Consider the following 26,648-nt stretch of genomic DNA (forward strand, 5'->3'; position numbering starts at 1 on the left):
ATGGAAAAAATGGCTGGACTTTACAATCTGCTGTGGTACTCAGTAGGCTATATTGGTGTGAAATGTGTAACTTTTTTTTTAATTTTTTTTTTTTTTTTTATGAATGATTTGTCAGAAGTTGACCATCCCATGACCCTGTATGTCTGTGTTTTGTAGTTCATAAATAAAAAGTAAGAAAAAGAAAAAGAAACAACAGGAAAAACAGGCCAAATGAGTCCACTCCCTTTTATCCTAAATACCCTCCCTCCATTTAGTGGGCTGTCCCCACAACAGAAGGGAGGGGTCTGTACGGGGACGGGGGGGGGGGGGGGGGGGCAACAAGTGTCTTGTTGCCCAGTCGGACTGGTGTGACTGAAGCGAGCCCTGTGGACCATGTCTTCTGCTCTGGACGAGTACTGCGGGTCTGTCTTCTGGGTGAGTTCAGATCATTTGGTTTCTAAACACTACCTGCTCTTCACCATGTGGGTTTTCTAAATTAAATACAAAAAGGAGAGAATACTAAAATTTCATGCATGTACATGATAAGTAATCTACACAATAAAGTTGACACTACATAGCATGTATGTCAAATGAACATTCCGGTTTTTCATGTTTGCTTTGTCATGTTTGTTTTAACTTTTAACTATTGTCAACAAATTTGCTGTAATATTCAAACAAAAAGACATTTCAGTGAAGCTTTCTTGCTCAGATCTGCTATATTCATGATGACACCTTTACACATAGCTGTACAAATGTGAAGGAAAATATAAAAAGTTACAGATGGATGTTACACATGAAGAACATAAATGAGTAAAATGAGAAAGCTTTCAAGTATTTTCATGCTCAAAGTTTGTTTTACTGTTTGTGTTCTGTTCTGTCGTGACATGTTTGAGAAATGTCACACTGCAGTCCTGAAACTGCTTGTTAAAAAGTTGTGTTTTTAGTTTTAATTGAATGTTATTGAGTTTATTTATTACTTATGGGAGTATTATTATACAGATCAATGTCATCATATGCAGCTGCCCCAACCCCCCCCCAAAAATAGGTAAAACAATCTTGACTTTTGAGGATTCAGCTTTTAAAAATCTAATTATTTGCTGTCTAACTGTCATGTGTTATGTCAAAGTAAACATCTTGTGTTCTTTAACAAATATATTGATTTTTTTCCTTTTCTCATAATTAATTGGTTGAATTAAATATCTTGTTTTGAAAAAAAAATCTATAAAGAAATATATTTTAGATTCAGTGACCAAAAATGAAAAAAACTAAAAGCTCAGAACAATTTTACCCATTTTATACCTGCCTATGCAGCGTAGACAATATGGGCAAAAACAAATAGCAGTCTGCCCTCCAAAATTCCTCCTGGAAAATAGAAAGAATCACTGTTTTTTCTGATGCCGTACAGCAGAACGCTATTCAGTTCAGTTGAATTAGTTATAAGTTCAGTTGTCTCTTTAGCTCCCTTTCATGTGTAACTTTGGGAAGTTTTGTTTTGCTTTGTATTTTATTGAATCATTTTGTTTTGTTTGTTTATTTTGTTTGTTTCTTTTCTCTTTTTTCAATGAATGAAATAATAAACTGAGATGAAGAGACTGAAATGCTAATAAATGCTTCAGAAACTCATCAGTGCTTCATAGATTTCAAAGTCTCTTGTTCGTATCTTAATCAACACCTTCATGTCTTCTGTTGCTTTCCCTTTTGAATGCGGCCATTATTCGTGTTACTTTTTCCATCTTTGGCTTCTCCAACAAAACACATTCTGCATGGTGCTGCACATGGCAGCAGCAACCACATGAGTCAGGATTTAATCACTTATGAGTCATTTGTTGATTGAGGTTCCGAAGACAGTTGTAAGTTGTCTGTAAATAACCTCCAGGTTATAGCAGGTATGTCAGCCTGATTACATAACGTGTGTATTTGTGTGTACCTCAGAATGTATCGTACGTGGATAGAGCGGATCCAGATCTCCCAATATGTTTGGAGCAGACGGTTCTCGTCTGGATCCCGCTGGGTTTCATGTGGCTCTGTGCCCCCCACCACCTGATTTCCCTTTGCAAACGGACAACCAAAAAGCGCATGTCCAAGCTATATCTCTGCAAGCAGGTAATGCACACAACAAGTCACACAACAAATACATAGCTGTAATTATAATGTGATACGGTAGAAAATCCTTTTAATTACTAACCATGGGAACAGCTTGATAAAAACATATTTTACTAAGTGGTCAAAGATGTGATTCCTGTGATAACTGTTGTGTTTACAATGTACACACATTTTCTGACATAAGAATAAATTCTTCACAAGTAGTTGGATTTTTTTTTTTTTTATTGTTCTTATTAAAATTAAGTTTTGCTTAGATGATAAATTAACACTAAAGAATAGAGTATTTGCAGTCACGTGACCTGGGAGTTGGCAACTGGAGGACGACTGCCATATTGGAGTGAAAACAACCAGTGATACACTGTTTCATTACATACAATAGTGCGCGTTCGGTGTTCTTTAACATTGAAAATGTCTACTGATAAGGAGAGTAGGGATATTGTTGCGTTGTCAGATCATGTGGACAATCTTGACGTAACACAAAAAGACTGATACTGGGAGAAAATACGGATTTCAGATTTGCAGCATGACCCGTACCTGAAGTCATCCGCCTGTTCCAGCCATGCACGGCTGAGACTCAAGAACTCCCCGATCTGGAGTATGCGGACATTTACTGTTATTTAATCGACAGTTCTTCGGCGTACACAAAAGCAGTGATGAAGGTGACAAGAGCCTGGATTCATACGAGTATTTTGTTTCCGGCTTTGTGGGAGCACTGAGACAACATGGACAACGTTCGTGTAGAGTCTACGGTGCGTCGATCTGCTAACTTACATGTCAGCGTTAAACTCCAGGCTAACATAGACTTGTTCATCACGGAAGTCATTTAACCCGTTGGGCCCGATGGACCCTGTACCGGGTGAAGCTGTCTGCTCCACTTCAACGAGTGTAAAAAGTGACTGAAATGCTGTGAGGATGATTTCTTTCAGTTGTGTCTCAATTAGATGGCTTAATCTCACTAAGTGAGCGCCCCAACTGCACTTTGACACCGAGTGTTTGTTTTATAACAACTTCAAAATCCAGATGCAACAAGTGGACACGCCCCCGTCACCAGTACCTCCAGACTCAAAACGCTACACAACGTAAGAGCTGTTTGCTCCACCGCAACATGTTGGATATAATACGAAACTAGAAAATCTACACTTTAAGATAACACCAGGCAGAATGTTCTCTGAGCCGACCAGCTCCCGTCAGCGGCAAAACAAATCGACGAAAACTGATCTTCACATTTCACAGCCAACACCTCAGATCGCATGTTTCTCACACACTTCTTCGCCAAATCTCAAAGTTATTCACACCAAACAACATATTTTATTTCCTTACCGTTTTGTGGTCATTTTCCATCTATTCACACTCTCCTCTGACCAAAATTAGCTGCATAATCCTCTAGAACAGTGAAAGAGCGTCATATACTGGAATGTTTGTTTTCACTCCAACATGGCGGCGACTACCCGACATGCATTGCGAGGTCGGGTGTGTGACGTCAGCCGCAAATACTCTATAGGCAAAGAGGAAAGCCCAAACAAAAGAAAAGAAACAGAACAAAAATGGAGAAAAGGTTGCAACTGGTAGACATACATTTTCAAATTGTTATACAAGCTAACACAAAAGAACAAAGCAAATTCAAGGAACGTTGCAGATCCACCAAAGTAAATAGAAGTATGTTCCAACATAGGTGTCAGCCAGTCAAGAGCCTGGGATACCAGGCCCTGCACCTGCAAAGAAAGGCCTACATGTTGGATAAAATTTTTGTTATTGAACCATTTGATGAGTACCTGGTTTGTTTTGGGATGATATATTGGGAGGTAAGATCTTAAAAAGAACAGTTAGTGCCGTTAGGGTAAGTGGAGCCCCAGGGCATGTTGGGATCCAAGCAAATATTTATGATCAAGAGCAGCATGAACAGGATGTTTGAGTATGGGTGACAGAGCCTTGATGACAAGCAGGGAATTAATTGTTCAAATCAAATTCAATGCTTATTTTACTCTTTCTCTTTAGAAAATCAATAACAAAAACTCACTATTGTCACAAATTCCCAGTGATTTTGAGTTGAATGTTTCTTGAAGGGGCATTTTAGGTTGATGTGGTTCTCATTATTCTTGATCGCGTTGCTCCCTATTTTATCAGTTGAAGACGGTCTAATAAAATAAGCGGTAACACTTTACTTGAAGCACCTAGAATAACAAATTTTGTCCCTGTGCGGCTTCCGTAGCCTCTGCGCCGGAGTGTAGACTAAACAGAGTAGCGTGAAGTATTATGCGCGTCATTTTACTCACAACAGCAGAACATTACACCTGAAAAGAAAGCTCTGAGTGAGCACCGTTACCCCCCCCCCCCAGCTGTGCACCTTGCTGTCCCCAAATCTTAGTACGCAAATGAGCGTTACAATGTTTCATCAGGAACACATTTTTTAATTTGGTACCGCATGCACCAGCGCACCGCTTATGTGCACCCCTGCTTATAATGTGTTATGCAGGGGTGTTTCAAGTAAAGTGTTACCAAAATAAGCTTTGCATCAAAAGAGTCGTGACTATTTGGAGACACAATGTTACTTTTTGTGATGATCCATCCATTCAGCACTCATACATCCACTCTGGGGTCATGGAGAGCTGAAACCTATTCCAGCTGATCACTGGACAAAGGCAGAGCACACCCACACACACACTTTCACATCTGTATGAGGGGCCGTACAAGACAGAATTCATTCTGGCCCTCTTACATACATATATTCTCATGCTTATACACACATATATTGTACTTGCACACACACATATTCTCCTTGCACATACATATATTCTCCTTGCCCACACTTATATTCTCCTTGCACATACATATATTGTCACGCTTACACACACATATACTCTCCTTGCACATACATATAATGTCAAGCTTACACACACATACTATATTCTCCTTTCACATTCACACATTCTGCTAAATAAATAGGCATATATGCATGTGTGCAAGGAGAATCTATGTGTGTGCAAGGAGAATATATGTGTGTAACGCCAGGAACGCACTGGACGGGTATTTTTTTTCTCCTCTCCGTTGTCCGGGCGCTGCAGAATTTAGTGCGGGCGGGGCGCCCAGACTGAAAAGGTCTGGCGGAAACCCTGATTTTGACATCACCGGACGTCAGTACCAGTGTGGCCTCTGCTTTAACGGAGCAAAATTCTGTCTCTCCCCACAATGACACATTGGAGAGTGAGTTAGCCTCACTCTTTCCTGCAGGAAACCATAGATCAGACTGCCACCTGCTGGACGTACATCCAACCTGATCTGCGCATGTGCTTTCTGCAGGGTTTTAGCCCCGCCTCTTCGTGATAATATAAATACCTCTCACACACACATCGTGTGCACTCTCATTCAATCCAGTGTCAGCTCACACATTGACTTGTTCAACCTCTCATTCCTACTAGTTTGAGTTCACACATACACTTGTATAACCTCTTATTTATACTACCTTGCCCTCACGCATTCACATGTATAACCACTCATTCATACTACTGTGAGTTCACACATGTATATGTATAGCCTCTCGTATACAACATTTTATCACTCATTTAAATGGGTATAGGATGTCTTGCTTGTATGTGTGTGGGATTTTAGTAGTATATGTGTGTGTGAATTTATGCTAGTTTATATGCAAGAAGTTGCTTTTGTGTGTAAGTGAGAGCTGATTTGATGTGTATGTGCAAGTGATTATAGTAGTATATGCATGGTTTCACAGGTGTATGTGAGAGTTAAGAATGAATTTTGTCCTATACGGCACCTCATACATATCTGCTGCCTGCGCTCTCCGCGCTGGTCACACATCAACTGGACTCGACTGGATCCGACTGCTCTCGGTTTTCACATTTGTTACCTCTGTCTCGCTCTGCCAGTATGGATGTGTGTGTTTTGGTGACCTGCGGAGAGACCTTTTCTCCTCCTGTCCTCTTTTTTTCTGCATCACATGAATCTCTGCCGCTCTGTGTGTGTGTGTGTGTGTGTGTGTGTGTGTGTGTGTGTGTGTGTGTGTGTGCGTGTGTGCGTTCTCGTATTTCTATCCTTGTTGGGGCCAAATGTCCCCACAAGGATAGCAAAACGTGAAACGACGTGCCTTGTGGGGACCTTTTTCCGGTCCTAATAAGGACAAACAGTGTTTTCTTGACCATGTTGTTGTTACTGAAAAAAGTAAAAGTGCAAAAACATTTCTTTAGGGTTAGGCTTTGTTGTGGTGTGGGTTAGGGTTAGGGTAAGGGTCAGGGTTAGGGGCTAGACATGAAGGGGAGTCAATGGAAGGTCCCCACAAGGATAGAAATACGAGACTGTGTGTGTGTGTGTGTGTGTGTGTGCGTATGTCTGTTTGTGTGTGTGTCCATTTCTCTTGTGATTAGACCCAAGTGACAGACGGACGATAATTAATTATTTTGATGATTTAATTTATTTTAATTTGAAAATTGACCGGATTCTCTTGCCTTTTCTGTTTCCGACTTCCTGTCTGGTCCAATCTGCTTGATCCAGCTTGACAATTGGCACTCTCGCGCATGCGCCTCGCGTGAAAAATAGAATGACGCTGAGCGGGTGCACCGCAGAGTGCGAGCCGTGGCGCGCGCAGCGCCCCCCTGCGCGTTGTGTGCGGCCAGTCAGATAGGTTAACATGGGAGGCGGTCACACGGCGCTTTCGCGTCCTGTGCGTTCGGGCCGTAAGCGTGACAATATATGTATGTGCAAGAAGAATATATGTGTGTGCAAGGAGAATATATATATATATGTGCAAGGAGAATATGTGTGTGTGCAAGTAGAATATATGTGTGTATAAGCATGAGAATATATGTATATGCAAGGAGAATATATGTATGTGAGAGGGCCAAAATGAATTATGTCTTGTACGGCCCCTCATACATCTGCAGCCACTTTAGAGTCACCAGATGGCCAAACAAGCATGTATTTGGATTCTGAGAGAAAGCAAGAGAACCCACATTCCACATTACCATCAAGCAGGATTTCGTCTTATCAACTTCAGGGATCCAGCCAGACTACGATATTCTTCATTTTCTGCTCCTCTATTACATAAAAGGCTCTGCAGGATCAGACGCTGCAAACTCCGCCCCTTTTCTGTGGACTACCTCTGATTAAGATTGGAAACGTCTTGTTTGAATTATCGAGTTGATAACCAGCTTCACAGTAACACTTATCAAGGGTTGTGAATGTCTGGGTTTGTCAATCCAGATAATTCAGACAGACATCCCAGTTATATAAAGCCCTGCCTCCGGGTGACTGTTATGATACCGTTATGATCATCAGCATTACAGAGTGTTACCGATCATCTTCAGCATGCATTAACTTTTTTCTGTCCTCCAGTTTGTAGTGTCTCTCTTATTCCTGACGGCCATAGCATCCCTGGCAGTCACGATAGCAGAGGGTCATGGTCCAAACAGCGACTCAACGCAAACAGAGAAAATTGCTGGAGTGTACTATGCAAACCCTGTCCTGTTTGCTGTCACATGGGTAAATGTTCAAGATTCTATTATTATACTCTGTTTCACTGCTCAATAAGAAAAAATATGAAATGTCTTTCTATTAAAATATCTTTCTTTTGTTAGATCCTTCTCCTTTTGTGTCAAGAGGGACTGAGAAGGAAGGGAAAACATGTAGACTCAGCAACTCTATTTTTCTTCTGGTTGCTCCTTGTTGTTTGTGATATTTTTCCTTTTCAAACCCTCATAAGAGCAGCACTCAGGGAGGTATGACAAAAAATTCAAATTCTATTTATAGATGTGGCACACCACTTACTTCACCCTTCACAACTTCCTCATGCTCACAATTACCTTTTGTACCAGGGAAAGGTCAGCGATGTTCCCCGTTTCTGCCTTTTCTACATTTCTTTTGGACTGGAACTGGTTGCACTTGTCCTCTCTGCTGTGGCTGATATTTCACCAGAAGCTAAGGAGCACATGAAAAAGGTTCTTATATACCCATGTAGTTTTCTGTGTGTTCTTTTGATACAGTGAAGGTCATATTCAGTGCTATGTGTTCATCACAAACCTGCTGTTAATTCAAAACGTGCATTGTTTTTTTTCTTCATTGCTGTTTTCCTGCAGAATCCTGAAAAAGCTGCTACTTTTTTAAGCAGAATAACTTTCAATTGGACTAGCAGGTAACATAGTCATTAAAGTAAAGCATAACAAAATCAATAATAATTCTTTGAATAAACACAGGTTTTAATTATTTTTCTTCAGTTTGGTAGTAACAGGCTATAAAAGGCCCCTGGTTCAGGAGGACATGTGGGATCTGAAGGATATCGACACCACTGATCACATCAGCCAGGTTTTCAGCTCCAACATGAAAACTGAGCTAGATGCAGCTCGGGTTCGATATCAGAAGAAGCTGCAAAAGTGTGCGAGTTCAAAGAGAGACAACGCCCGAGAGGGAGAGTTTCATAATGAAATGTCTAATGGTCTGGGGAAAGGTGTGAGTCAGGATGTCTTGATGATGGTAAGAGAAACATTTCTTTATGTGTGCTCTTTATGTCTGGGTTCTTTTTTTGTAAAGCTGTTATCATTGACTGCGTCATCACTGTGTTTTTCAACACAAATTTCTTTTAGGAGGAAAAAGGGAAGAAAGAAGGTGGGAAGAAGAAGAAAAACAAGGAGCAGAGTGAAGACTATCCCAACTCATGGCTGGTTCCAACCATCTACAAGACCTTTAAATGGATTCTGATCGAATCTGCTTTCTTCAAACTTGTGCAAGACATACTTACTTTTGTCAGCCCTCAAATCCTCAAGTAAGTCATTTCTGCCACCATTTGTGAAAGAATGGCTTCACTCTCCTTTCCTTACATTTTCCACAATCAACTGTTAGTAAATCTGTAACAAAGTGGAAGTGTTAGCGAACGACAACAACTCAGCCACAAAGCGGTAGAACATGAAAGATCAAAGAGTGGGTCAGCAGATGCTGAGGCTCATGGTGAGCAGAGGTCGACAAAGTTCTCCAGAGTCAATAGATACAGACATTCAAACTTCATGTGATCTTCAGATTAGCTCCAGAACGTGCAGAAAGCTTCATGAAGGGTTTCCTTGTGGAAGAAAGGACCAGTATTCCCATAATCACACTTTTAAACCTTGTGGAAAGTGTTCCTAGAAGATTTGAAGCTGTTATAGCATGACATGATATTAAATCCTATAGTTTAAGTCTGGGATTCTACTAAAGTTCATATGCATGTGTGGGCAGACAGGCGGACACATTTGGCAACAGAGTGTATGTCTGTGCGAATATGTGTTTGACCTACAGCCTATAGAGTTGAGGCACCTCTGTCGACATCCTTCTATTATTGTTTACAACTATTACTGGCTGCCTCCCTCTATCAGGCAGTCAATAATTAACACAGGATCAGTAATCTCAAACGTATATACCACAGCGGTAACCCATGGCAAATTGTGTATGTCGATTAATTGTATTTTCTAACTCAGCCAAGGAACCTTTGATTTAAATTAACGTTACATGTTTTCATGCAAGTTTGCATTTTTCTGAACAAAAGATGTTTTTTTTTTTGTTGTTGTTTCTAAGCTCCTTATCACTCACGATTCGACTCACAATATCTGCTCATAGACACGGTGGTGTCATGCTAGAAATCATTAATGTGAACCCAGCCAGACTTAAGCATTCTTCATAGGTGTGGTTGTCATGACAGCCGGTTACAAGAATAAGAAGAAAGTGTGAGAGAAAACATTAATCACATGTAATTCTGTTTTCTCTGATCTCATTTTGCCCTCTTTCATTTTGACAATAAGAATGATTTTTTCACTGAAATTCCACGGAGTTTGTGGTTTTATTCCTGAAGAAGAACATTGACCCTGTCCGCTCTCAGCTCACTGCTCATAGTACTGCGTGTGTTGTTAAGGTTAGTTATGAATTGGGTGGTTAAATCGTGAGGAATAATTTCCCCAAGGGAATCCATAAAGTATGCCTTTGACGTTAGCAAACAAAAATTTGACACAGTCAGGGCTGCATCACTGTGATCAATTGCTGGACGTGTGATGACGTGTCATGAGATGCTATTTATTAATCTTTTCAGATTGATGATCGCCTTTACTGAGGACAAAACCAGTTATGCCTGGGTGGGCTACATGTATGCAACACTGCTGCTGCTGGTGGCAGTTCTGCAGTCTCTGTGCCTGCAGCAATACTTTCAGCGCTGCTTTGTGCTGGGAATGCAAGTTCGCACTGCCATCATGGCTGCTGTTTACAAAAAGGTAAAAGCAAAAGTACACACACACACACACACACACACACACACACACACACACACACACACACACATACACACAAACACACACACACACACACACACACACACACACACACACACACACACACACACACACACACACTGCTAAAAAAAATTAGAGGAACACTTTTTAATCATAGTATATCAACCTATCAGTCAAACTTCTGGGATATTGATCTGGTCGGTTAAGGAGCAGAGGGGGTTGTTCATGAGTTTCAGCTGCTTTGTTGTTAATTAAATAAAATGAGTCTTGTTCTGGGAGGTTGCTGTGCTCTGCCTGCAAGCCTGCCAGCCATTGGGCATTGGTGTTGTGTGACACCTCTTTCTCCCAGATCCTCTTCCAGTATTGTTCAGTCTCAGCCCTGGGTGGGTCTGCTGTGGCCTTACTACCACATAATGTACCACATAATATATATATATATATATATATATATATATATATATATATATATATATATATATATATATATATATATATATATATATATATATATGTATGTATATATGTATATATATATATATATATGTATGTATATATATATATATATATATATATATATATATGTGTGTGTGTGTGTGTGTGTGTGTGTGTGTGTGTGTGTTTGCAGACTGCATTAAAGCTGCTGTAGATTTAATTTCCCCCCTGCTGCTTTTTCCATCCAAGATTATAAAGTTATTTGTTCTTTGTGTTTGCATTTGCCACTCACTTGATTTCATTTTACAATATTCTCCTTCATTTCTTCTTTGCCTTCTTTTTTAAGGCACTGGTGGTATCCAACAACACCCGCAAAGAGTGGACAGTCGGGGAAACCGTGAACCTGATTTCAACAGATGCCCAGCGCTTCAGTGACCTGACCAGCTTCATCCACCTGCTATGGTCCTGTCCTCTGCAGATCATCATATCCATCGCTTTCCTTTGGATTGAGTTGGGACCCGCTGCGCTCGCAGGACGGACCGTTGTGGTGCTAATGGTGCCAATAAATGTGCTTCTGGCCGACAAGGCCAGACAATATCAGGTAAGCTGAATTACAGATGTTTGACTAGTTGTTAGCTGGTTATTTGTGTGCCACAAAATGGAATTTAGATGATTAAATCACAATTTTTTTCGATTGCTAAAACACAGAAAGCAAAAATTAGGCACAATTTTCAAAACTTTCATTTTTGTCCCCAATTGCTCAACTCAATTTGTTACTACTTTATCATATTAGAACTCTAACTTTCCTTCTTTTCACTCTGATGTCAATTTCACATCACCTTGTTTTCAAGACACAACACATAATTTTTCAGGTTTGCACAGACTTCTCACATAAAATCTCAAAGCATCAATCCACAACAAACAAATATGCACATCTCTAAACTTTCGGGTCTGGCGAGCACTTTGCAATCAAGGACTGCCGCATAAAAGGAGGCTTTGCCCCCTGTTTTGTTTGATGAGCAATGGAGAACAGAGACAACAGTTACGCCGAGTTTCCACCAGACGCAACGCGAATTTTTGGCGCGATGAAATTGCATACAAAGTCAATGTAATGACGCGATTGTTGCTCATTCTTGAGCAGTGGGCGGCGGACGACCAGCGATGACGCGGCAAGCAGCCGGCAGCGAGCGTTTCCAGCAAAAACATTGCGCGCCCGTCGACTTGCACTGCCACTCGCCGCCAGTCAACGATTGCCGCCCGCCGCTTCATTGTTCGCCGCTTGATCATTGGCCGCTCGAGTTGAAATAATTGAAGTTTTCGAGCGAATTCGCGCCAAGACAGCCTATCAATATGGATGTCTTCATGGACATGCTGACGTAGGGCATGCAGGGTCACTGTCACTGTGTTATATTAGTAATAATAATAGTAATAGATTTTATTTATAATGCACTTTACATTTGATGCCAAATTTCAAAGTGCTACAGACAAAATGACAAGATAAAAAATACAATACATCAATCAAAAATACAAAGATAAAAGAAAAATCACTGACTCGCAGTAGGCTTTTCTAAAAAGATGGGTTTTTAGTCCTTTCTTAAAAGCTTCCACCGTCTGTGGGGCTCTGAGGTGGTCTGGAAGAGCATCCCACAGATGGGGAGCAGCGGCCTTGAAGGCTCGGTCCCCCATGGTCATGGTCTTGAGCCGTGTCCTGGGCGGGAGCAGATGATGCTGTTGGCCTGACCGGGTCCTGGTGGAGTTGTACGGTGTGAGCAGATCTGTGAGATAAGTGGGGCCATCACCGTGGAGACAGTGGTGGGTGTGCAAGAGGATTTTGTATTCAATACGGAGGTGAACGGGGAGCCAGTGGAGGGTGTGGAGGATGGGGGTGATGTGCTCGTGTTTCCGCACCCTCATCAGGACCCTGGCAGCGCTGTTCTGAACATACTGGAGCTTTTGGAGGCTCCTGCCAGGGATCCCGATGAGGAGTGCGTTACTGTAGTCTAACCTGGAGGAAACAAAGGCATGGACAATTTTCTCTGCAGCAGGAGAGAAAGTGAAGAACAGAGTTTCGAGATGTTACAGAGGTGAAAGAAGGAAGTTTTGCAAATGTGGTTGACATGATTGTCAAAGGAGAGATGGAGGTCAAATTTGACCCTAAGGTTTGTTACGGAGGGAGAGAGGGGAATGCTATGACCGAAAAGAGAAATGGAGGTGATGGGAAAAGAGAGAAGTTGATGAGAGGTACCGGTTTGAAAGGCTTCAGTTTTTGAGCCATTCAGCTGCAGGAAGTTTTGACTCATCCATGCCCCTATCTCATCCAGGCAGGAGCTGAGGCGGGTGACAGCGGAGGAGGGGGAGGCAGAAGGGGAGACCTTGAGGTGCAGTTGTGTGTCGTCAGCATATCAATGGAAATTAATTCCATGCTTGCTGAAGACACATCCAAGGGGAAGCATGTAGATGGTGAAGAGGGTGGGGCCAAGCACGGAGCCCTGGGGGACCCCACAGGTGAGAGTGTGGAGGTGGGACTTAGCGTCCCCCAGGACCACGAGCTCGGTCCTTTCCGTGAGGTAGGAGTGAAACCAGTGAACGGCAGTGTCGGAGAGGCCGATATGGTGCTGGAGGCGGTGCCGGAGAATGTGGTGGTCGATGGTATCGAACGCAGCAAAGAGGTCGAGAGGAATGAGGAGGGATGTGAAACCGGAGTCAGAGGCCATAAGGAGGTCATTGGTCACTCTGATGAGAGCTGTTTCGGTGCTGTGGGAGGGGTGGAAACCAGATTGGAATTTTTCGTATAGACTGTTGGTTTTGAGATGATTGTGCAATTGACGAGAAACTACTCTTTCAAGGATTTTGGAAAGGAATGGGAGGTTTGCAATGGGACGGTAACTAGAAAGGGGTTCAGGGTCGAGAGTGTTTTTTTTTTAGGAGTGGTTTAATGAGAGCTGTTTTAAGGGAGATTGGGACTGTTCCAGAAACAAGAGAAAGATTAATGATTTCGGTTGTGAAGGGACTGATGAATTTGGAGTGAGTTTTTAGCAGAGGGGAGGGAAGGGGGTCTAAGGAGCAAGTGGATGGTTTTGAGGAACGAATGATCTTCTCGATCTCCTGCTGCGTCGTGAGATAAAATTTAGAGAGGTTTTTACTGGGTGTGATTGGGGCGAATGGGGAGGAGTTTGATGTAAATGAGAGTGTGGAGCGGAGATTGTGAATTTTTGAGGTGAAGAAATCCAAGAATTTGTTGCAGTTATTTACTGTTGGGGAGTGGTGTGAAGCAATTTGTGGTTTGAGAAGGTGTTGGATGGTGGAGAAAAGTTTTTTGGAATTACCTGGGTTATTGTTGTCCCGACCTTGCGGTGGACAGAGCTTTGGCGTCAGCTCTTTGGTGTTCCCGGTAGGCCAACTTATGCACAGTCAGACCAGATGTTATGTAGGCCCGCTCCAGGACACAGCCAGATCTTTTCATGGCCCTCAGTTGGTTGTTATACCACGGTGCTGAGCAGGCAAAAGTGACAGTCCGGGTTTTTATTGGAGCGTGCGAGTCCAGGATTGAGCTGAGGCTGTTGTTGTAACAGTTCACAAGATTGGCAACTGTAGGTTCGGGGTGGGGGGGGTGGCAGAAAGAAGTTGAATGTCCTGTTTAAATGAGGTGGAGTCAATGTTCTTGATATTCCGGAAAGTTATTTGTTGTTTGTACTTGGTGGAGTGAGAGGAGATGGGAATCTTGATTGTCATTGCCTGATGGTCAGAGATACCAATATCGTAGATGTGAAGGTCAGTTAATGGTATTGAGTCAGTGATTACCAAGTCCAGAATGTGGTACTTATTGTGTGTAGGTTGATCAGTGAGTTGTTGTAGGTTGAGACAGTCCATTACATGTTTGAATTCTGAAGCTTGTCGGCATGTGAGTGAGTCCATGTGTATGTTGAAGTCACCAATGACCAGTATATTTGTATAGGAGGTGCAGAGTAAAATGAGAAAGTTGCGTATGTCTGAAATGAAGGATGGGTGTGATTTAGGAGGGCAGTAGATGAGGGCTATTGTGGCAGAAAATGGGTGTCTACAGTTGATAACCAGGCTTTCAAACGAGCTGAAAGCAGGGACAGGAATAGGGGATAAGGCAATATTGCAGCGGTATATTACAGCAAGGCCACCACCACGGCCAGTTGTTCAGGCCTTATTCAAATATGATCCCTGGGGGGGGCAGGCCTCGTTTAACACAGAGTAAACCCCAGGCTGTTGCCATGTCTCAGCGAGACACATTGAACCTATCCGCTTCTCGTTGATGTGATCATAGATGAGTCCGGCTTTGTTAGACAATGACTGCATGTTTAGTTGTTCAAGAGTTGTTCACAGCAAAACTACACTATACCTTAAAAGACCAAAATTCAACCTAGAGGCACCACAGCAATCCAAACTACACCCAATAAAACCTGCTATAAATGGAGGGAGAACAGCGCAGAAACATACGAAAACGCCATTAGTCAACAAACCGTACAGACTCCCCTAGACCAATATCTCAGTGCATCATTTCAACCTAGCCGTGAAGGCATAAATGAGGCAGTAGAAAACCTGAATAATATTTTTGACCTTTTAGCTTCCTTATCAAACCTCAAGGCCTCAAACAGAAAACCTACAAACAATAAAAAAACATGACAAATGGTTTGATAGTGAATGCAAAAATCTGAGAAAAGAATTAAGGAACCTGTCAAACCAAAAACACAGAGAACCAGGCAACCCAAACACACGCTGGCAATATAATGAAACATTAAAACAGTATAAAAACACAGTACGAAAAAAGAGAGACCAGCATGTTAAAAGGATACTTCAACATTTCGGCAAATTGGCCCATTTAGCTCAATTCCTTAGTCATTTCGAACAGCATACTTACTGCTTTTGTGAGGGTGAGCTATTGTTTATTCTGTGGTTAGTCGAGGAGGTCGTCGCAGCAGACACAATGGAAGTGGGCGGTATTTTTGCTTCCTCTCAACCCCCCCAAACTCATCAAATACACAATCCAACAACTCCAAAAACACTTTGGTGGACACGTTATAATACGCACATTCACAACGCTATGAAATATTAATAAAAAATGAAGAGATTGAGTTGTTTTTGCGAAAATTGCTAAGACGGAACTACTTACTAAATATGGCGTCTGGGCGTAGTGATTTCAAAAGAAAAAGTAGTTCCCAGTATTTGCTTCAATGTCGTAACGCGACAATATTATTTGTTGGTGTTCCACACCTCTCTGAGTCAGGTCTTTTTGGGAAGAACACACTGCAACTGCCGTTTCAGTCTATCAGTATGGGCTATATGCAAGAGAAGACCAGGCTGGTTCTCGAGTTGAGGGAGTCTACGGACCAGTCAGTAAGAAACGCCAACGCTGTGGTTCCTGCTGGCCGAAAATGGAAAATCCAAACAGAAGTTGACCAAGCTGTTAGTAGGCTGCAACACCAAGAAATCATGGGCAGAGTCCAGGCGGGCAGAGCAGGACTAGGATGGGGAGAAGTAAAGCGGTTCTGGTCCAAAGCTTCCTGCAAAGAGAGGAAGGAGATGGTGGTGGCGGAAGTGAAGAGGATGGAGGAAGGCGGTGTCATAAGGCCAACAAGGAAGCTGGACAACCTGGGAGGAAGTTGCCAGCCAAAACATCAGTTGGTCCGATCTGTGGAAGATGCCACAGGCAAGACTCAGCTTCCTTATTCGTTCAACTTATGACACACTCCCCTGCCCACGAAACCTCCATCAATGGTTTGGGAACAAGGAAGCTTGCCCACTCTGCAACACACTCAATGCAAGCCTGTTGCACATCTTGTCAGGCTGTAAGGTCGCACTCTCGCAGGGCCGTTATAGATGGCGTCACGACCAGGTCCTGAGGAAGCTGGCGGAAGTGATGGAAGGGCGCAGGCAAGGCAGCAAGCAACCATCACCAGCAGAGAACCAACCCAGCTTTGTCAAGGAAAGGGGAGGGAAATACGTGTGGTGGAAATTTCTATTGAGTGCATGCTTAACTGTTTTGCAGTGCTTAGATTTATTTGTTATAAATAACCGTAGCTCTCACACACTCAGATGTATGGGGAACCGCGAATGCTTTGTCTAGAATTTACTTTTCCTGATAATCTTAGCGTAGCAGCTGTGGGCACTCGTGCGAGTCTTCCTGTGTCCAGCCTACGGCTGGGTGCAGTCAAGGCCCCTGGGAGTGAACGTGGCAGATAATTATTAGAGGCTTGCACGCCCCTGCGAGGGCAGAACTCACTCTGTTGCTCTGTTGACTGCGTGACTTCTCCTGCTGTACAGCGTAATAAAAGAGATCAAAACGAACTCACCGGGTGCCTGTAGAAGTTTCCCCTTAAAGGAGGGAAACCAGTTCGTGGATCCTAGTGGTGGTCCAGACGGTAGGCTCAGACCCAGTCCCCATAGAGTCCGTCAATGGCGGCGGGGCTGCAGCAATTTGTCCGCAGGATGGCCAATCACCAGGTCTCTGTCCTCCGCCGGATTCCACTCGTAGGATCCTGTTCGCGACGCCAACTGTTATGGCAATTTTATTTAATAAAGGGCATCAGCCGGTGAGTTCGTTTACGTCAGGCCAAAAGAGACACCAAGGCCTTTCTCCCCTGACCAGGAGTGGGACATGAGAGTGGACCTGAACACACAGCTCCAGTTTCCCACCGAGATCACAACCACATCGCTGCGCCCTGATATTGTTGTGTGATCCACGGAAGCAAGGGTTGTGCACCTCATTGAACTAACAGTACCATCAGAAGAAGAGATTGAGGTTGCCTTTGAGCGCAAAAGAGCCAAGTATTCTGAGCTGGCTGCTGAATGCCAGGAGGCTGGATGGAAGACCATCATCTACCCTGTGGAGGTCAGATGTCGAGGCTTCATGAGGACGTCAATAACACGCCTCTTGAAAGACGCTGGAGTAACAGGAGCAAAACTGAGAAAGGCGGTCAAAGACCTGTTGGAGGAGGCTGAAAAAGGCAGTTTTTGGCTCTGGCTGAGGAGGAGAGACAAGAGCTGGGGAAAGAACACCTAACCCCAACAGCAGCTGCCAGGGATACCATCTGTCAACTGCAGGAGGTGGCAGGGAGACTTCCCTGTCACCGCCCCGCCACCAGGAGACGTTCCAGGTTTAAAGGGGCGAAACGTTGGTGAATGGTGGTCCCTGGCTGGTGACCCTGCAGCTGACCCAGCAGCTGTCCCATGGGCACTGGAGGAGGTGCGACAAGCAGCAATGCTCAGCAGGAAGCTCCATCTACCTGTATATTCAACTGAGGCCAAGTATCACGCCCTGTGCCCCTGCGGCCATATGGGGGCCCTCGGCGCCCTCGGGGCCCTCTAGGTCTCTAGGTTGTGCTGAGCAGGTTGGTATCGTCGGCGTGTTCCAGGTCAGTCAGGTGGTAGTTGCCGAAGGACACTCCGGGGACACGCTTTTAGACCTTGGACATCAGATGGTGGATGATGCAGTTAAAAAGATCTGACTCCAAACCCGGGTAGTTGGAACTTGTTAGCCTTGGTAAGCAGTCTGTCTAGGAGAAGGGCAACTCCAACTACAAACCCCAGTGTGCCGGTACGCTGTGAGGTGGCAGCCCCACCAACCGGCTATCCTGCAGAGGCCCAACAATCCACCCAGGAGAAACCCCCTTTGTTACGAAACTGACCAGCGAAAACAAACGTGTACGGTAAAAAGTAGTGAAAAAAGCAACTCTACAAGCTCACAACCCAGCACAAAGTGATGTGTTGTGAGCTTGTAGATCTGCTGTTCATTCGTTTGTGTCTTGGGTTAGTGTGTAAAGTAATCTCTCTTTTGGGTCACTAGCTGAAAAGTTTGGGAACCAATGTACTGCAATGTGCTCACAGTATTTCAATCTCGACAATACATCGCATTCTTCTCAGAAATTTATTGACAATGAAGCAAGTCTACAGGGTTCCATTCCAACGCAACACAGACCATGTGAAAGCCCTACGTCAAGAGTATGTGCTTGTAAGTCCCATACATTCATAAATGACACGTGCGTGCATTGTACCACTATACTGTTGTAACCGTCTGGGTAATGGTGATGCCTCACAGCTGGGGCGGAACCAATCTCCAGCTGGGCTATGTTGCGGGAGGGGATAAATTCGGGGCAGACGCGCTTCCTTCCCCTTGGCACCTCTGCGTTGGAGCAGGTATGTGGCAGCATGCATGTCTGCTGGCTTGGCATTGGCGTGGATTAATATTTTCTGGGGTTTTTTTTCCCTCTTTAAGTCCCAGCGAGCAGGTCAGCGTGGCGGCTGAGGGGTCAGGACAGCCGAGTTGCCTTTGTTGCCTTGTTCTGTCTTCTGTTTTTTTTTTGGTTTTCTTTGTTGTGTGTTTTCTTTACTCTGCCCCAGCTGTGTCAGATTTGGGTGCGTTAGTTGGTTGGGTTTGTTTGCTGATTCCATTTTGCTTTTTGTTGGTTGTTTGGTTTTTGTGTGGTTACTTTCCGGAAACACCAGCCAAGGCTTAGCAACAGATTGAGGGGGGCTGCCTCGCTTGGGTATGTTTTAACCAAATTGTGTGTTTTTCTCCCACCATTAGATGGCTAACCTTATCCTTTTCTCCGTGTCCACTGAGTTATAATAAAGTATGTATTTTTATCTCTCTACATAACCACCTCAGTGTCCATCTTTGAGCTGTTCCTAATCTCCCCTCAGTTACACTGTATTCTACTATAGAGTTCCTTTTTCTACATTGTGTCACTGTAGCATACTGTGTCTCTTGTCCATAGTGTAACTTGTCTTCTCATACTGTCTGCTTCAGCGCATCCAGGACTATGACACAGCCAATGAAATCTATGAATATGTCTTCATAGATGAGGCTGGGTTCAACCTGATGAAGAAGAGAAGCTGGAGAAGAAATGTGATTGGTCAGCGAGCCATAATTGAAGTCCCAGGCCTGCGTGGTGGCAACATCACTATGTGTACGACCATGAACCACCATGGCATCCTACACAGACATGCCCACCTAGGGACATACAACACAGCCCTTCTTCTTGAATTTCTTTTTTTTTTTTCAGCTTGAATTTCTAATCAGCCTGTATGATATGCTTGTCCGACCTGATCATGACATAGATAACCCACAGTTGGTCAACTATGTGATAATTTGGGACAATTTAAACTTTCACAAGGCTGTCCAGGTGCATGAATGGTTTCAGGACGGTTTTCTGTTTTATACCTTCCACCTTATTCCCCCTTCCTCAATCCCATTGAGGATTTCTTCTTAGCCTGGAGGTGGAAGGTGTATGAAAGGAACCCACAGAGCCAAGTCCCACTGGTTCAATCAATGGAGCAGGCTTGTGGAGATGTGAAGTTTGAGACCTGTCAGGACTTCTTGCAGCACTCTAGGCGGTTCTTCCAACGCTGTTGGAAGGACATCACCTGCGATGTTGATGAAGCCCTCTGGCCAGACAGAAACCGGAGGCATGATGCCCCATGATGCTTATGTTTGAATTAGGGCTGTCGCAGTAAACCGGTATTGATGATAATCGTGGTATTAAAAAAATGAAATTTCAATATCGTGTTCAAAATGCGCACATGATAATATCGCATAGAGGATCTAGTGCCACTTGAAACGTGTTGAAGTGTATTTTCAAAATCCGCTCCTGTTCTTCTGTCCTGCCTCATCTTCCTCCTGCAGCACCCCAGCCTCTCCCCCTCCCCTCACATGTAAACACAGCAGAAGCAGCGGTAGCGGCACGGCTCCAAGCTAGCGTGGCTCCCAGTTAGCGAGCATCACGAGTGAACTAAACATGTCGGCGGTGGCCGACAACGACAGCGAGGCGCTCTATCCTAACCTGAAAAAACGGTGTTTAGCAACACTGACTGCACGTTGATGCAAGCCGGGTAGCAGTGGGGCCCCATTAGGTAGGTTCCAGACGTGTCATTGTAATGTGTCCGGGGGTTTTCAAGTTGTGTTGCTGATATCCGCCGTCTTCTCCGCCGGCCTCCTTCTAGCAGCTAACCAGTGAGTACACGCGCCTTAAATTTGTCATTGAAATTGACTGATGTCAGCCGTTACTCGGGACCCCCTTCAGCTCGGGGCCCTAGCCAGTAGCGGCGCCTCTGGCTGGAGAGAAGGCAGCTGCTGCGCTCATTCCGCCTCGGATTTAAACAAACAAAAATTCTGGGCAGTGTGGTGGTGGGACAGGATTTCACCCCAAGAGGGCCCATGGGTTTTCACAACCCACCAACCCTACGTAAATTATGCCTCTGCTGTGGATCCTCTGTTAATCAGTTCATCAGATTTTAATTAGTTGAGTGTAAATACACTTTCGGTATGCAGTTGTACAGTTACTGTTCTCATATTGTTTCAACACCTCATTTGACAGATATTCTGAATGTAATTCATCTGGGAAAAGAGAGAAAACAAACAAAAATAAAATTAAAGATGAATCTGAATGTTTGTACCATTATTAGTTAAATTTTTGCTGATATCGTGATAATATCGTTATCGTGATATTTTTTGCCCATGATAATCGTGAAGAGAAAATTTGACAGCCCTAGTTTGAATGGGGGGGGGGGGACATTTAAAAATAAAACGTTTTGTCTGAAAATTTGTGTGATGTTTTGTTTGTCTATGAGAGAAGGCATTGTCGTTAATTCAGTGTGTTCCATTTCTATAATTGTGTTTTCAATTTCACTCTACACTGTTCTGTACATACTTGGTAATGTTCAGCCAAAAGCTTAGTTTTGAAAAAATGTACAGATTTGAAAATTGTGTTTTAGCAATCGAAAAATACTATTTATTTCCTAAACCACAAACAGAAAACAAGCAGACTTGCATGTAAGGAACAGTATTGCATGTGAAAACTAGAAATTGGCACTCAGAGAGCGCAGACCTCCGCCACAGGTCAAATCAGTCACCAACAACAATAAGAACACCATATATAATAAAACAACATTGTGATCGGGGGTGTGATCGGAGTGGAGCGCTGCTGCGTGCGGTGCCTCTCTCTGTCGCCCTCTTGCCCTCTCTCCCTGTGTGTGTGTGTGTGTGTGTGTGTGTGTGTAGGTGTGTGTGTGTGTGTGTCTGTGTGTGTGTGTGTGTGTGTGTGTGTGTGTTTATCTGAAAAGGAAAACCGAAAAGCAATATAATTTATGTTATTTTACTTCATTTTAATTTGAAATTTTAACCGGATTCTCTCGTATTTTCCATACCCACCTTCCTGTCTGGTGCAATCTGCTCTGTCCAGCTTTACAACTGGCGGTACATTACGGAAAAAGTTATGGACGGATTGCAATGAAACTTTGTGGAAAGGTTGGTCTTGGGCTAACTTAGAATCCCTTAAATTTTGGTGATGATCCGGATCACTGTCTGAATCCAGGAATTTTTTTAAAGGATTTTTTATCATTGAGAGATAGGGCAGTCTTTGACATAGTTGGGCATAATTCAACAATAAATGACAAGGGGGCTTAGCAAAAAATTACAGTGTAAGTTCTTCAATGACTCCAAAAGATATCAGCTGCTGATCCAGATCATGGAAGTTTTCCGGATACCAGGACCCAGAACAGACAAAAATAGGGGGGTTCCGGAGTGTCAGTCACTGTGAGGCAACACATTGAGACATGAACATGCAACAAACAGCTTTCTCCCATACATTGTTTGTGTTGAGGAGAATTTATTTATTTATTTTTTTATTTTTTTATTTTTTAATATATGGTTCTTATTGTTGTTGGTTACTGATTTGAGCTGTGGCGGACGTCTGCGCTCTCTGAGTGCCAAATTCTAGTTTCAATGTATTTTACAATAAATATGGGGTATTCTAGTATTTCTGCATTGCCTTTTTTTGGTAAATACTGAGCCACATTTTAGTGTGTAATTATACTTTTTTCCCTTTCAGATGGAAAACATGAAGTTTAAAGATGACAGACTAAAAGTCATGAATGAAATGCTCAATGGAATCAAAGTGAGTGTCCTTATTTGAAACTGCAACATGTTTATCAGATTAACCATGACCAAGGATTTATTCGCCCTCATTCCATGGCTGAGATAGTAATAATGCTCTGTTCTGTAAGTCTGAGTCCATCGCCATACTACTTGTGATCATGTTCTTGTGTTTATCTCCCAATTCCTCACCAGATCCTCAAGCTGTATGCATGGGAGCCATCTTTCCAGGCTCAAGCAGAAGACATCCGGGAGAAAGAGCTGAAAGTCATGACGAAATTTTCCTACCTGTCGTCTGTCTCCACCTTTCTCTTGACCTGCGCTCCAGCTCTTGTGAGTCATATTGATAGGACACGATGGCAGCAGTTTATGTTAATGATATTTTGCCAATCTATTTTTTTCTTTTTTTAACAGGTGTGTCTGGTCTCATTTGCCGTGTTTGTGGGTGTCAGTCCAGACAACATGTTAACTGCAGAGAAAGCTTTCACCTCAATTTCCCTCTTCAACATCCTCCAATTCCCCCTGGCCATGCTGCCCATGATTATTGCTTCTATTGTGCAAGTAAGAGAGGGACAAAAGACTGGACATTCACAAATTGTGAACCTGTGAAAACACACGTCTTCACCTGATATATATATTTTTTTAAATCTCAGACCACAGTGTCAAAGAAGCGCCTGGAGAAGTTCCTGTCAGGCGAGGACATTGAAGCTGGCGCTGTGCAACACAACTCTAGTTTCAGTATGTTATCCTTCAGTATTCATTCCTGAGCCATGAGGTTTATTTATCCTCCTAAGATAACAGCTTGGCTCTCTATTTATACATCTGTGTCCTTTCCTTCTGTCTTTCAGAAACTGCTGTCAGTGTATGTGATGGTACCTTTGCTTGGGAAAGAGATGCTGAACCGCTACTGAAAAAGTATATCTGCACATAGACATGCAGTATATTAATTTTACAGAATGCTGAAAATACTAATTCTGGGTGTGCTTTGCAGTGTGTCTTTGGAAATCAAACCTGGTCAGTTAGTGGCAGTGGTGGGAGCTGTCGGCTCAGGGAAGTCCTCTCTCATCTCAGCCCTCTTGGGAGAGATGCACAGCACCAAAGGCTTCATCAATATCCAGGTGACACTTCTGACTCGACAAGTCACATAGTGGCAAATTTAACATGCACACAATCTTTGAAGGGTTAATTAAAATAAATGTTCATGACTCAGAGCAATTTAAGGATTGTGCTGTGAACATATATCAGTTAAACGAATACTCCGAAGATTTTGGACCCACGCCGTATCCCTATCATTTACAAAGTGAGATAAGCTCATAAATACCTTTTTTGTGTCCGTTCGTCCAGTGCCTGGCTAACAGGTGTTAGCATCGTAGCTCCACGTGCTAATACGCCATCCCCTGGACCACTGGAAGGAGTATTTTGTCCACTTTCTCAGTCTGGCTCTGTCTCCTCTTCACCTGCCGTAGTTGAGCTAAGCTAACTATGATGCTAAAAGCTTTTAGCCAGGCACTGGACGAACGGACACAAAAAAGGTATTTATGAGCTTATCTCACTCTGTAAATGACAGGGATAGAGCATGGGTCCAAAATCTTTGGAGTATTCCTTTAAATTAGTTAATTTTATTATTGTAGAATTTCAATGGGATTTACAGTGATTTTGCATTAGTATAAAAAGATTGATCGATTTGACTCTTGGTTACAAAAAGAGTGATTTAAAAGTGTGATATGTCATTTAAAATAGAGACTTCACATCATTTTGCTTTTTTTCAGCTGGTCAGTCACCCCATCACAAAGACAGCTTAACTGAACATGTGTTTTTGTTTTTTTGAAGCACAGTATGAAGCTTTTCACAGGTGTGCCCAGAAAGGTTTTAGCAAGTACACTTTTTGGGCTGATCAGTAACTTTTATTAATCTACCATTTTAATAGCACGTGTTGTGAAAAGAGTCCGACTCATCTCGTGCTTCTGTTCAGGGCTCTATTGCATATGTGCCTCAACAAGCCTGGATCCAAAATGCCACCTTGAGGGATAATGTCCTGTTTGGCTCTCCCAACGACGAAAGGAGGTTCAATGAAGTCATAAAGGCTTGTGCCCTTGAACCCGACTTGGAGCTGCTGCCTGGAGGGGCCCTCACTGAAATTGGAGAGAAAGTGAGTGTTTCATATTGAAAGGATTTGAATGTGATATTTAATGCTTCCCAGCAGGCCATTTGAGAAAATCCAGACCAATTAATGTGTACTAATGTGAGCTTATATTGAAAATAAATGCATGTAGCTCTGGTGGACATGGCAGAACTGCTACTTTGAAGCGAAAACACACACAACATGCTTGTGCTTCCTTGATAAAAACATGTCTTTTTTGTCCCCCTCTTCTGTTCTCAGGGTATCAACCTCTCCGGAGGGCAGAAGCAACGTGTGAGCTTGGCCAGGGCCGCTTACAGTCAAGCTGATATATATCTGTTAGACGATCCTCTCTCGGCGGTGGACGCACATGTAGGAAAGCACCTCTTTGAAAATGTTATTGGTCCCAATGGAATACTCCAGAACAAGGTTTGGGTTTTATGCATTCAGTATAAACTATAAATGTTTATAATCCTGATAAAGTTAAGGGAATATAGGATAAGACTGATTTCTCAGTATGATTATGAGTATTATTCATGTTGTTAGATATATGTTTTTCTCTTCAGTGTGTCTTTGTCTGTTGCAGACTCGTATCCTGGTGACTCACGGAGTGAGCTTTTTGCCTCATGTCGATGAAATAGTGGTCTTGGTGGAAGGTGTCGTTTCAGAGATCGGGTCCTACAGCAGCCTCCGCGCAAGCGGAGGGGCTTTCTCAGAGTTTCTTGACACATATGCCAAAGAGCAAAGAACTCGAACCCGTTCAGAGTCAGGTAATAACAGCCTTCCTGTCACAGCAGGAGAACTAACAGTTCAAATTACTGCTCGTTCACTGTTCAGTTCGATCTGATGTCACGTGAACATCTGGAATGCACTTTCAGCCAGTGGATGATCCACTTGGCCTTTTGTCATATTTTACCTAAAAGCTCGGACAGAACGTTTTTCATGATGAGTTCACGATGCTTGTGCTGTGTATATGTGAGACAGCCTCTGTATTTTTTTTTTTCAGACCATAGCCAGAATATGGAAGACTTAGAGCTCCTGCCCGACAGTGAAGACACTGACCTCGATGCTCCTTTGGAGGATGTGGTTTCTTCTACTTTGAAGAGAGAAAATAGTATTCGCCACAGCCAGCGTAACAGCAGGTTCGAGTACAGCCAAGTGGTGCCCTGCACAAAGCTGTTGTGCTTTTTCACATTAGCACAAAATGAGTAAATTAAGAGTTTTAACATTCTTTTTCTTTTCTCCTAGCATCAGACGAAGGAAAAACAGTTCTATAAGAAAAATAGAAAACGATGATGACTTGAAGAAAGTCCAGAAGCTAATAGAGAAGGAAGCTATGGAAACAGGATGGGTATATTAGGATTCTACTTCAATGAAACAGTAATTTATTTATATGCATAAATAATACAAAGTTAGGCTTTTAATAACAAGTGTATTCTCTTCTTGATGTCTAGGTGAAGTTGTCAGTATTCCTCCAGTACCTGCGCGCCATGGGGTGGGGATACACCGCCGTAGCTGCACTGGTTTACTTCATCGGGAATGTAGCTTTTGTTGGCCAGAACCTGTGGCTCAGTGAGTGGACCAAAGATGCAGTGGTTTATGCAAACGAGACATACCCTCCATCGTTGAGAGATTTGAGAGTGGGAGTGTTTGGAGCTCTGGGAGTGGCTCAGGGTAATTATACATTCATTTCTTGAAAATATTTTCAGATTCATATATAACACACACACACACACACACACATACACGCACACACACATACAGACACACACATATATATATATATATATATATATATATATATATATATATATATATATATATATATATATATATATACATACATATATACATATACATATAT

The 26,648-nt window shown here is 43.0% G+C and overlaps 1 protein-coding gene across 1 annotated transcript in view; it reads left to right on the forward strand.

Moving 5' to 3' along the window:
* The first annotated feature begins 372 nt into the window (after positions 1 to 372).
* The window catches only part of LOC115399035 (canalicular multispecific organic anion transporter 1-like), a 38,427-nt gene continuing 12,151 nt past the window's right edge, over positions 373 to 26,648 (forward strand). Inside the window, exons 1-22 of the mRNA XM_030106164.1 lie at positions 373 to 414; positions 1,912 to 2,082; positions 7,426 to 7,572; positions 7,668 to 7,808; positions 7,905 to 8,027; positions 8,166 to 8,221; positions 8,304 to 8,559; positions 8,670 to 8,848; positions 10,139 to 10,316; positions 11,113 to 11,367; positions 22,622 to 22,687; positions 22,861 to 22,998; positions 23,080 to 23,226; positions 23,319 to 23,403; positions 23,514 to 23,580; positions 23,657 to 23,783; positions 24,638 to 24,814; positions 25,046 to 25,213; positions 25,371 to 25,571; positions 25,769 to 25,926; positions 26,033 to 26,135; positions 26,239 to 26,458. Of these exons, the coding sequence (XP_029962024.1) occupies positions 373 to 414; positions 1,912 to 2,082; positions 7,426 to 7,572; positions 7,668 to 7,808; positions 7,905 to 8,027; positions 8,166 to 8,221; positions 8,304 to 8,559; positions 8,670 to 8,848; positions 10,139 to 10,316; positions 11,113 to 11,367; positions 22,622 to 22,687; positions 22,861 to 22,998; positions 23,080 to 23,226; positions 23,319 to 23,403; positions 23,514 to 23,580; positions 23,657 to 23,783; positions 24,638 to 24,814; positions 25,046 to 25,213; positions 25,371 to 25,571; positions 25,769 to 25,926; positions 26,033 to 26,135; positions 26,239 to 26,458 (3,205 nt within the window). The remainder of the gene's footprint in view (positions 415 to 1,911; positions 2,083 to 7,425; positions 7,573 to 7,667; positions 7,809 to 7,904; positions 8,028 to 8,165; positions 8,222 to 8,303; positions 8,560 to 8,669; positions 8,849 to 10,138; positions 10,317 to 11,112; positions 11,368 to 22,621; positions 22,688 to 22,860; positions 22,999 to 23,079; positions 23,227 to 23,318; positions 23,404 to 23,513; positions 23,581 to 23,656; positions 23,784 to 24,637; positions 24,815 to 25,045; positions 25,214 to 25,370; positions 25,572 to 25,768; positions 25,927 to 26,032; positions 26,136 to 26,238; positions 26,459 to 26,648) is intronic.

The sequence above is a fragment of the Salarias fasciatus genome, chromosome 13, assembly GCF_902148845.1.
Source record: "Salarias fasciatus chromosome 13, fSalaFa1.1, whole genome shotgun sequence".
Lineage (NCBI taxonomy): Eukaryota > Metazoa > Chordata > Actinopteri > Blenniiformes > Blenniidae > Salarias > Salarias fasciatus.